Source organism: Ceratotherium simum, chromosome 6, assembly GCF_057802395.1.
Source record: "Ceratotherium simum simum isolate JZ-2026a chromosome 6, ASM5780239v1, whole genome shotgun sequence".
Lineage (NCBI taxonomy): Eukaryota > Metazoa > Chordata > Mammalia > Perissodactyla > Rhinocerotidae > Ceratotherium > Ceratotherium simum.
In genome coordinates this window covers 54,374,935-54,387,819 of record NC_141905.1, presented here as the reverse complement: position 1 = coordinate 54,387,819, position 12,885 = coordinate 54,374,935, and the positions used below count along the sequence as shown (strand labels likewise).

Here is a 12,885-nt window from a genome sequence, read left to right as displayed (position 1 = left end):
CTTAAGTGTTTTTCTTATAGTGTTTGTTGGACTCCTAAAGATTTATATCTAAAACCTGATCGTATAAGGATAAGAGACCCTGTTAGCTTTTTGCATTTGAACAAAGCTACAGAGAAATCTCTCATCCTTTCCTTCTCCCTCTCTGTCTCCAACTATAACACTAGTGAGTGTGTATTCAGGGAAAACATAAGGATTGTCCAAAGAGAGGCCACGGGGATAGAGGAACTGAGGGGTTAGCACCATCCCAGGCTCACAAGGTGTAGAGAAAATCCCAGTGCCCACCAGAGACTGACACTGTTACCTTCTTGGCATTAGGAGGCTGGAGAGCTCAGAAGACAAGTCACTGAGAGCAGATGGTATCCAGGGCATCTTGTTACGATGCACCTTAGCAGTATCAAGGCTGGGCACAATTGTTTCCTGGGTGTGTGGAGGCTGCAAAGCAGGTGTAAGTGACGCATTCCAGTAGAGTAGGGCAGGAAGACCCACAACCAAACGGCCTGGGTTTGGATCTGCCATTTATTAGCTGTAACCTTTAACAAGTTACTTAATTTTTCTTTGCTTCAGTTTCCTCACCATATAAAGTGGAAGTTATTATAGAACCTGCCTCATAGGGTTGTTTTTAGGACCAAAGTAGTTGATAAAAACAGAGCACTTAAGGCAGGAGCAGCCTGCTGAACAGGGCTCCAGGAGGCTGTTGTTGGGCCAGAGGTGGCAGGGAGCGGAGGGTCAGGGTTGAAGGTGAGGATGCCAGGAGTGATGGCATCCACTGATTGCCTTAGAGTAAAGCTCTGCACTCTCGAAAGCACGTGTTCATATTCCTGCCACTGAACCATGTCCATCCAACTCCCAACACACCACACACACACACACACACACACACTCTCTCTCTCTCTACAAGTTGGTATGAAGTCAGATTGACTGGCAGCCTCTGAGCACTTCCTCCTTTCTCCAAACACCACCCACCCTAGTCTCTGCCCCTGTCTCCTGCTGGTCTCAGGTCTTAAAGCTGCCCCTTGCCTCTTGCTCCCCAAGGAAACACAGCTCATGGCTCTCCCTGGAATCGGAGTCTCAACCCTCATAACCTTGCTCCACAGTTCTCCCTTATGTCAGGAGAGAAGGTCTGACGCTAGGCCACATCCCTCAGCCGCCATCTTTTCCACCGCTTAGCTTTAAGTTGCTTCTTTCCAAGTATCTCAAACTTCTTCGCGTCAAATATTTATTCCTGAGGACGAGGATGAAGGTGTTTCCTTCCATGGCAAAGCCATTGCAAGCTTGTTAAAAGGGGTGCTGGTCCTTTCACTAGGTTCTACTTTTACTATGCAGCTCACTCTCTCTTGCCTGTGTTTATTCAAAGTTGTATAAATCAGTGCCAAATAGAAGACTCCAGGAAATGCTAGGGATTAGGAAGTTAATTCTTTTCACGGCTTACTTAACAATTTAATGAGATCCTACTTCTGGATACATCACATCAAACATACTCAAATGTACCTTACGCCACATTAAAGATAATTTTGTTTTTTGCTGTAAAACTTTGAAAGGATTTTAAATAATTATCTTGTTGAAAATTTGGGTTATGAGTAAGTAACTTATGACAAGCTGTGATTTCTTGGTAGTTATCATGTATATTCAGAAATTCTTTTACAGTACAAAAATCTAACTACAAGTTCTTTTCAACTGAAATGAAAATTTCATGAATACTAAAAACTTACCAATTAATGAAGCAGGCATTGTTTTGTTTCAGAGACTTTAAACAATTATTGTTTCAATTTTGAAGTCTTCTTTTTTACATTTCTAAGTCAATATTTACAAAAGTATTTCATTTTAATTTTATTTCTTAACATTTTATTTTGAAATAATTTTAGATTTACAGAAAAGTTGCAAAGAATACAGAATTCCCTGAGGCCCTTCTTCCAGCTTCCCCTAATGTTAACATCTTATATACTCATGGTGCATCCACCAAAACTAGGAAAATAATACGGATACAGTACTATGAACTAAACTGTAGACTTCTTTGGATTTTTCCAGTTTTTCCACTTATGGCCTTTCTCTGTTCCAGGATCCAATCCAGGATACGACCTTGCATTTAGTCCTCATGCCTCCTTTACCTCCTTCATTCTGTAACAGTTTCTCAATCTTTCCTTATTTTTATGACCTTGACACTTTTGAAGAGTACTGGTCAGGTATTTTGTAGAATGTCTCTCAACTTGGGTTTGTCTGATATTTTCTCATTTTAGACTGGGGTTATGGCTCTTTGGGAAGAATATCGTAGAAATGATATGCTATCACTTCTCAATGCATTAATTTCATTATATTGTATATTAATTAATTGCATTTTTTGCTTCATACACTTTCTCAGGCCTCTGAAAACCTGCAGAACCTGGGAGCTGTATCTCAGTTACTTTATCAGTTAGCTTTCTCTAGGTTATGCTGCTATACAAACAACTTCTCATAGTTCAGTGGCTTAAACAACAGTTTGAATCATGCTCACATTCTAGCTCACTGCCGGTTGGCTGTCGCTCTGCCCCACATTTCTTCATTCTAGGACCTTGATTAAAGGAGAAGCCCTCGACTGGGACATACTGTTCTCAAGGCAGAGGGAAAAGAACAAGAGAGCTGCCAGAAACATGCCACAGAGTCTCTTAAAACTTCTGCTCCAGTGTGGCTTACCTTATTTCCTCTCTCTTGCAGTTGGGTTCTCTGAGAATCAGACTCTGAGATGGAGATGAGCATGGAGGGTGTTCACTAAGGAGTGTTCTTGGGAAGGAGCACTTCTTGTGAACGGGAAGGGAATATCCCCACTACCACAGCTTTTACCCCATAGGCCAAAGACCTGTGGTGGTTTTGCTTACAACCAAGTATGGCTATTCCAATTATATATGCAGGAACTGTGGAAATGATAGCAGATTCACTGTGAAACAAAGATTCCATTTATTATCTGGCCTCCATGTACTCCCATTCTAATGAGGGAGGTCATGATAATGTTTTGGGTCTCCAGGTATCAATGACAACTTGAACCTTGTATCCCAAAGTCCTCAAAATGTTTGGGTATTCTCTTTTCCCAGCGTGTAGTCACCTGAGTAAATGCCCTTGGGTCCCTACTGCAGATGGAGGAATCACTATCATGTATACTTGCTGTGGAGATCAAGGGTCCTTCCTCTTGGGGAATTGACCTTTCCTTCATTCAGTGGCTTCCACATCTTAGGACCTGCCTGCTCAGGTCTGGAAATTGGGCAAGGAAACATGACTTTTTACTGGGGCAACTGCCCTCAGGCTTCTGATTTATTTTGATTGTATTGATGTGGCAGGACCATTTATTTTGCTTTGAGATGCTGTGTTCTATTAATCATCTTCATAACTCTATGTGAGTTAGGTTGGCTGCCACTTCAACTTGGATGTTTATTATGATAATTGCTCACACCTGGCTTCTGACAGTTACGTGCTGCCCCCCTGGCCTCTATTGTTCTGGGGTCTTATCATTCCCAATGCTCTGAGCCCAGTTCTACATCAGCATCTCTGACCTCAGTCCTGGCCTACAGAGGACTGAACTTCTTAGTGAAGCTGATGCCCCTCTCATCAGCACATTCTTTATTGCCTTGGTAAATGATGTGTCTTCCAGGCCCCTGCAGGACATAGTCATCTGGTAGTGTTCTGATCTTACATATGCTTATCCATTCTATCATGCCCACTTTTGGGGGCATTTTAATCCCTACTTTCCACTGTCTGCCATAGTAATCCAGGTATTCCTTACTTAAGGTGACCATTGCTTTTTCCGTGCTTCTAGGAGCCATCCTAGCCACGTGTTCACATCATCTCCGGCCCCCTTACAGCATGTGAAATTCAGTGTCCTTGGAGAGTGAGCCCATGTTGATAAACTCTCTTTTATCCAAATTATGTTCTGCCCTGCCCCTTGGTCCAGCACCCTTAGAATCCAGTCCCTTGTGTACTCTTCCATCTCCTGCCAGGACACGTTGGCTGTGTCCTGTAGTTTATTCAGGGTGCAGTGCCTTTCTGTCTTCAGCAGGCCTAGCACATCCTCAGCAGAATTATGTTGGGACTTAACCCTAGATATTGGCCTAGTGGCCATGAGGGGAGGTGAAGGGAGATCCTGAGGGGAGAACAAGTTGTCTTGCAGGGGAGAGGACTCCGCATCATCTCCAAGCAAGGTGGAGGGGTGCTGTCCTCAATAGGGAGAAGCATGCCACTCCTGCAGGCTCAGAGGGTTCAGGGGAATCTGGGGATTCAAGATTTTCAAAGGCATCAACCCAGACATCCCCATCCCATGTACCAGCGTCCCTTTCTTTCCCAAGCAGGGCCTTGACCTTGTCATAGGAGACCTGTCTTCGTTCGATATTCAATCTTCTTTGGAGCTTGGCTTGTTTATGACTGAGTCCTAGTCCTGGTCCTGAGCTTTCCATGCCCTCCTGCTGAGGGAGAAGAGGGCCTCCGCGTATGCTACCAAGGAAGGCCTCTGAATTTTATTCTTAGCTTTTGATTGCTGATTAATCATTCGCAGCCTTTTGTTTCCGTTTTCCAGAGGGTCAATTGAGTTTAGCAATAGCCACCAAAGCCAAGTCTTTAGAGTTACTATCTCCTCCATATATCTCAGCTACCTGGCACATCACACTAACTAACGCATTCCTTTCCTTTGGTATACTAGCCCAGTTCACCACTGGTGACACTTTTTATAATTGCACTGTGCCAGGGGCCGTCAATGCTCTACCTACCACCAATGACGGGTCCTCCTTGCCAGCTGAGTGGTGGACGATTGACCCCAAAATCTCATCTTAGCATCTGGCACCAACCGTGACCAGTTGGGTTCTCCAGGGAAAAATTTCTGAGATGGATAGTTGTGTGCAGGACATTTCTTAGGAAGTATTCTTGGGATCATCACCATAGAAGGGAGGAGAAGGAAGTAGAGTTTGCAGTGATACAGTCCCAATACCAGCCTCGGCTGACCCCATGGGGAGCCCAGGAGCTGGGATGGGCCTGTAGATTGTCACCACTTGGGGCAAGGGGGCCAGGCCTTTATAGCCCTGCATTGATCAGTCATTGGAGGTAGGCTGCTCCTGGAAGGAAACATGACCTTGGGCAAGGCAGCTTTCTTCATTGTGGGCAATCCTCAAAGCGGGCTGACAGCTGAGGGATGTTTTCTGGCAGCTCTCCAAGCAGCTGGAGGTAATAAAATCTTCATTCCTGGGGGGGGGGGGGATCTGGGTAGTGTATTGCAGCACCCACCACACTCTCATATTCCACTAAAGCCATGACCATGTCTGCCATTAACGGGGTGGGGCAGAACATGCTTCTCACAGAAAAGCACTGCAAGTCACATAGCACCATACTCTCCTAGAGAAGGGGCGCTACATGAGAAGCCAGAAGACAACATAACAATACTTTTAAATTATGAGAGAAAATGCTTATGAACTTGGAATTATGTATCAGCCAAGCTGTCCACTAAATATAAGAGTAGAATAACACCATTCAGACAGGAAAGGTATATGCTCCATGAATACAAGAAAGTAAACCAAGAAGGGGGGGGACACAGCATCCCCAACAAGAGAGATGCAAAGGGACAGAGGATGGGAGGGGAAGCCCCAGAAAAGCAGCCTTGCAGTAGCTTCAGAGCAAAACCATCCCAGATTGGAGCCATTCAGAAGACTCTAGGAGAGGTTTCTTCAAGAAGATGAAATTGACATCCAGTAATACCTGACACACTGGAACGTATTGAGAGATTTACATAATCTGGGGAGAGTTTAAGGTACAAAAACAACCAAACAGTAGTAACTCCAAAAGATAAAAAGAAAGAAAGAAAATCAAAATGTTGTATGAAGTACACCATAGTACACTTCATGGCTTACTTGTGAATAGTGTCTAAATAGTCACAATAGTGTAAACATTTGGTCTATACATTTTTTTTTTTTTTTTGGTGAAGAAGATTAGCCCTGAGCTAACATCTGTTGCCAATCCTCCTCTTTTTTGCGGAGGAAGATTGGTCCTGGGCTAACATATGTGCCCATCTTCCTCTACTTTATATGTGGGACACCTGCCACAGCATGGCTTGATAAGCAGTGCGTAGGTCCGTGCCTGGGATCCAAACCTGTGAACCCCAGGCTGCTGAAGTGGAGCACACAAAGTTAACAACTATGCCACCAAGCCAGCCCTGGTCTATACAAATTTATGATCTATCTCTTTTGGGTGGATGGGATGCAGGAAGTCTGTGCATATGTGAGTGGATAGAGGAAGGATGAAGGAAAGTCCTTTTTTCCTTGTTAGGAAACAAAGAGATAATTCCTCAAACTGGAAAATAAAAAGTAGAAATAAAAGCATGTTATTTGGAGATGTGGAGATAAATACCCAAATAATCATATGAAAGGGTTGAAAGTGGGGATTTCTGGGAGGAGAAATGCTGCTAGGAAAATGCTGGAGGTGAGGAGAGGTGAAATGTTTATTTTGTAACATGCCTCGTAGGATTTCTTGATTCTGTTTTCCCCCAGCTTTATTGAGATATAATTGGCATATAACATTGTGTAAGTTTAAGGTGTAAAATGTGTTGATTTGTTACACTTATATATTGCAAAATGATTACCACCGTAGGGTTAGCTAACACCTCCATTGTGTTACGTCTTCATTCTTTAAAATAAGGTGGCTCTGTGGCCCAATGGATAGTGCATTGGACTTCTAAAATAAATACAGATATGACTTTTATAAAATAACAACTTATCAGAAGAGATGATTCCAAATTTACAAACTTTTCCAAAGAATAGAAAAAGAGGGAACAGCACTCCCCAACTCATTTTATGATGCTAACATAACCTTGATGGCAAAGATGGACAAAGACAAAAGGAGGAAGGACAGTTACAGATTAGTCTCAGTCATAAAAATAGATGCACAAGTCATAAATAATGTTAAAAACTATTAACAATCCAAATTCAGTGATATAATAGTATAAAATATGACAACCATGTTGGATTTATCCCAGGAAGGCAAGGTTCATTTAATATTAGAAATGAATGTAATTCACTATATTCAACATAAAAATCATATGACAATCTCAGTAAGTAAAACCATCTGATAAAATGGAACTTGATTTATTATAAAAAGTCTTATCGAGGTAGGAATAAAGAGAACTTCTCTAATCTTAAAAAGGCTAATTACAAAAAACCTATAGCAAATATCATGCTCAATGGTGGAATATGGAAATCTTTCCCCTTGAAATAGGGAAAAAGGTGAGGATGTCTGTTATTACCACCCCTAGTCAATATTGTAAGGAAAGGTCTACCCACTGTAATAAGAAAAGGGAAAATAAAGTAAGTACAAGGATTGGAACAGAAGAAACAAAACAGGTATTATTTGCAGATTGTATAATTATAATAGTAGAAAATCCCTAAGAATTTACTGCTGAATTTTTAAAATTCATGTGAGAGTATAGCCAGATTGCTGGACACAAGGTCAAATATAATAACAAATGTATTTCTCTATACAAATAACAATTAAAAACTAAAAATTTAAAAATATATCATTTGCAATAGGTTTCTTCAAAAATATTAATGTCATGGAAAAAAAGGTGAATCATGGGGAGACCGTTAAGAATAAAAGTGACCAAAGAAACAAAACAGTCAAATGCACAAATGCAATGTATGAATCTTGATTGGGTCCTGATTAAGAAATATACCAAAAAACTAAAAAAAATATTTTAGTATAATTATTTATTAGCATAATTGGATTATTTGAATACACCAGATGTAATCATATTATTGTGACTATTGCAGGAGAATGTCTCTCTTACAAGGTGCATGCTTTAATATTTAAGGATAAAATTTCATGATATCTGCAACTACCTGAAAATAATTTTATTTAAAAAATCTAGATAGATAGCAAGATCATGGCAAAATGTTAATAGCTGTTGAATCTAGATAGTGGGTACACAGAGGTTAATTGTACTATTCTTTTCATTTTTTAAATATGTTTGAAAATGCTCATAATGCAGAGCTGAAAGAAATGTCAAGTTCCCGTATATCTAAAAAAAAATTGTTCAAAGCCTTTATGGGATAAGTTATAAAACTATGACATGTTTAAAAAATCTAAATAAATGAAGTGATATAGTATATTCTTGGATTGAAATACTCATCTTAAAATGACATCAGTTCTCCAAAAATTGATTTATAGACAATGCAATTTTAGACAAAATTCCAATCAATTTTAAAAATATTTGTGACTTGATAAGCTGATTCTAATGTGTATATTAAAATGTGTGAATAGCCAAGACAGTTGAAGAAAAATAACAAGATGGGAGGATATGCTCAAAATCTTATTATGAAATTTTTGTAAGGCTATAATTAAGACAGAGTGGTCTGGGTGCAGAGTTTGGCAAATGGATCAATGAAACAAAATAGAGGGCATACAAACAGACTTGATCCACACTTGATATATGACTTAGAGTTGGGGAAAGGAGAAACTTAATAAATGGTACTGGATCAATTGAATGTCCATATGGGAAAAAATAAAATGCAACCTCTAACCTTACACGACACATCATCAATTACAAGTGGAATATAAATCTAAATGTGCAAGATGAAACAAAATGCTTCTAGAAGATAATATAGAAGAATATCTTCATGATCTCAGGGTAGGAAAGGATTTCTTAATATGAAAAATATAATAATCATAGAGGAAATATTGATCAATTATAGTAAAATTACAACACACAAAGGACTAGTATTCAGAGTATATAAATAGCTCCTACAAATTAGTAAGAAAAACACAGAGAACTCAATAGAAAAATTGGCAAAAGATTTGAACAGGCACTTCACAAATTAGGAAATGGAAATATGAAATGTACTCAACCTCATTAGTGATCAGAAAAATGCAAATTAAAACTCCAATGAAATACTATTATAAACTCACCAGATGGGCAAACATTTAAAAATCTAACATTGCCTGGTATGACAAGAATGTAGAGCAATGGGAAGTCTCATACACTGCTGGTGAAAGTGTAAATAGTACAACCTCTGTGGAAAACAATTTTGAATTACCTAGTAAAGGTGAAGAAATGTATATACCCTTTGATCCAGCAATTCCACTCATAAGTTAGACTGTAAATGCACTCATGCACATTTGTACCAGGAAACATGTACAAGAACATTCAGAGTAGCCCTCTTTGTAACTGCCCCAAACTCTGATCAATCCAAATGTCCATCAAGAGTAGAATGGATTAATAAAATGCAGTACAGTCATACAATGGAGTGCCATATAGCAATGAGAGTGAGCGAAATAGAGCTACATGGATGAATCTCACCATATAATGCAGGAAAAAAAGAAGCCAAACACAAAAGAATCCATAATGTATGATTCTATTTCTATAAAGCTCATAATACATCAAATAATTCACACTGTGCGAGTATATGTATATGTGTATATATACATACATATATCTATAAAGTTCATAATATATAAAATAATTCATATGATCATATAAAGGTTATAATCAAGCAAATTTATTTTTTGGATAAAAACTATAAAGAAAAGCGGAGAAATTATTACCATAAAAATCAGGATTGTTTTTGGTTACCTCTGGGAGGAAGGAGGTGGATATGACACATGGGACATTCATATGAGAGATTTCTGGCGTGCTGGCTATGTTCTCTATCTTGATCTGGATAGTTTGTTAAATTGTCATTCATGTTGTATGCATTTTTCTGTAAATGTATTTCACAATAAAAAGGAGAAATAAATCCCAGCCAAACAAAATAAACATAATGTTGTCTATATTCCACTAAAACTCCCTATATGTCCGTTAAATACAATAATGTATATAGCATTGAGTTCATTGGTTCTTTATATAAGCCTTTGAGAAACTCACTGAGACAGAATTCTTGTAGGTAAACCATACTTTTTCAATGCACTTGAAGTATTTGCTCACGGATGGGTCTTCTTGGTTGTCAGTTCAAAAGCAAAAGGAAGCCCTATGTTTCTTCACGCTAAGTTTTGGTCTTTTCTTTCTGAAACACAGTGAGATCCTGATTTAAAGCCAACTTGCATTTATAGAAATGCTATGAGATCACGAATAAGCATGAACTTCTGGTTGTGTACCTGTGTAATTTACTGCATACTTTGTGCCGGGCCCCATACTAAGACCTTTATCTTATGACAACCTTATCTCCATTTTTACAGACAAGATAACTGAGGAGGAGAGGTGTTAAGAAATGTATTAAGGTGATATAGCTCAAAAGTGGTGAAGCAAGGACCCATACGCAGGTCTGACTGACTGCTAACCCCAGGCCTCCTCTTATAATCTTAACCACCAGGCTACATGGCCTAATGCACCCTCCAGGTGACAAAGATTCTTTGCTTGACCAAACTTTAATCAGCCTCCTAAACTTTCTTCTGAGCCCATTTGTGTACTTTCCTGTAAAATTTAGTTTTAGCAGGAACCTTGCTAAGTCCTTTTAACCAGAACACCCACCCTCCATATCTGACTACTCTTGAATCTGACTGGGTTCCTCATCCTCCACCATCCCCCAGTTGATGTCTGGTCCATCTGACCTGTGTTCAGCAAGAATCCTGTTAGGTTGGTTTAGCCAGAATCCCCTTTCCCTGGATGCCTCCTCTTAGTAATTTCCCATCCGCTGACCCCCACTCTGCTCCTTGGCTATAAATTCCCACTTGCCCATGCTGTATTCAGAGTTGAGCCCAATCTCTCTCCCCCACCGCAAAATTCCATTGTGGTGGTCCCTATACCTAACGCCATAGCCCCCTTCCTCTTGGATAAAGTCTTCCTTACTGCACTTTAAGGAGCGTCATTGAATAGTCTTTTTCTTTAACAAAAGAAGAGAAGACACTGCTCAAGTTCAGGTCCTGAAAGAGTGGAGAGTCACTTCTCCATTTTCATTGAAGACTGTTAGCAGCATTGGATGGACCAGGAAAACTTAGGTGATTAGCTGTCTAAAGGATTTTTGAAGAAATCCTATAATGAATCCTTTTGTACAGTAGTGGATCAGCCCCCAGTACACCCGTTTTGTAAACCCATGTTACCTGCCCTGAGTGGGCTGGCTTGAAATAAACTCAGTTTATTCCTCTGCCATACAGTAGGGGGCAGCTTTTAACTAATTTTTAAAAAATTGTTCTATAAGTGGTTGCTGAGTGGGTGAGTTCAACAGCCTGAGGGAAGAAACGGCAACAGTAAAATTTATAAAGAAAATGACTACGTGAAGTTTTAAAACTCCATGAACTTCAGAAAAGAATGAAAGCAGTGGCGGAAAACCAATTAATTCGGCTTCACACATTGTTGCCAAAAAGCAACAGCGTCTTAGTGGTGTCCTGATCTGCCCACATTTATTAGCTCCAAATCCATTTCAGTTTCCTTTGTTGCACATAATTATCTTTACTTGAGATCTTGTCCTTTTCACTTCCACATTTCCCGAATTCAGAAGTGTGACCCTGCTGCCCTGCGGAGACTCCGGGAGCGTGGGTATCAGTTTGCACGTAGCCTTCAGTCAACAATCCGTCGGGGATCCTCCCATTTGCCTTCCCCTTCCCTCTCCCCTGGAGAAGTCCTCCCCTGCCTGCTCTCGCCGGGCAGTGCGGCCCGAGCTCCAGCGCCGCCGATGTCTTAACCGCGTTTGCTGAAACTCGCTTTCTGCCGATTAAGAGCCATGCTTCGCGTGGTTGTGGAGTCTGCCAGCAATATCCCCAAAACGAAATTTGGGAAACCGGATCCTATTGTTTCTGTTATTTTTAAGGGTAAGGAAAAGTTTTCCTCTCTTTCTCAAGTCCTGTTTTGGAATGCTACTTAGTTTCTTGGGTCACATTCTTGGAAAGTCTGCGTGTAGGCGCCTGATACAGCGGAGTCTCTCCGCTCTCGCTCGCGTTTGTCACCTGTGCAGTCGGGGAGGACCGATTTTCTGCGGAAGGCATTTAATTTTCTCCAGGGCGTTGAGAGTCATTGAATCACCTGATATTTTTAACTCTAATAATGTGATTTCTATAAGCCCTTGGAGGGAAAAATGTATTTGTTAATCCCCACATTTCAGGTATCAAAAAAGTCTGTGTTGGTTCAAAGTAAGAGTTTCAGCAGTCTTGTATGCATTTTTATTCTCTCTGCCTGGGAGAAATGGATAAAGGAGGAAAAAAGCAATTAAATTTTCCAAGGAACCATTACTCCATAAAACAGCCCACTGCTGCTTTTATTGTCACTGGACTTCTGGGACGCCGAGTGAAGCTATTATTTTGGATTAGTTTGTTTTCATGTTATTTTGTGCCTCTTTGTAATTGCTCTTTATCTCTCCAAATCTGGGATGTTTTCTGTATGTTTCGTAGCTTTTAAATTGCTCAGAGAGGAAAGAACTCTGAATTGCAAGTCTGCAGTTTCGGGAATTAGTTTGGTCTTGCTGAATGGCCTGCGGCAAGGGACTTCATTTCTTTCCATGTGAGTTTTCTTTTCTGCAAAACGGATGAGAAGAGTTTAGACTAGATCGTCTTTAAAAGGCCAATTGTAATTCCAAACGGTATTTTTTCTATGACATTTAATTATGATTGCAGTGGAGGGGGATAAGAGTGGTTGGTGTGATGGCATGCTCCCAGGCGTTGGAATTGATTCCAGTTTGGGCTGAAGTGGTGTGTCTAAATCTGAGTTTAGGAGCTTTATCATTTTTTTTTGTCCAAGGTCATTGGTAAGATTGTCAGCTGACTTCTTGGCAGGAGGGATGGGAGTGACAGGGGAGGGCAGAGAGAGTGGGAGCCTTGATGGGAGCATGGTTCCTGACCACGCCTTGGCACATCTGTCTCTTCCTCCAGGAACCAACTACTTCTCCCTTCCAGTTTCTGGGTACTCTATGCCTTTCTCTTTTCTTTTGTCCTTTTTATTTCTCTATTTCTCTTTTCAAACTTCTG

The 12,885-nt window shown here is 40.3% G+C and overlaps 1 protein-coding gene across 2 annotated transcripts in view; it reads left to right on the top strand.

Annotated features, from left to right (window-relative positions):
- Window positions 1-11,541: 11,541 nt before the first annotated feature.
- Window positions 11,542-12,885, top strand: part of MYOF (myoferlin) — a 153,930-nt gene continuing 152,586 nt past the window's right edge. For both annotated transcript variants that reach the window (XM_004427840.2, XM_014785548.2), the window contains exon 1: window positions 11,542-11,736. In XM_004427840.2, the coding sequence (XP_004427897.1) occupies window positions 11,649-11,736 (88 nt within the window). In that variant the 5' untranslated portion in view covers window positions 11,542-11,648. The remainder of the gene's footprint in view (window positions 11,737-12,885) is intronic.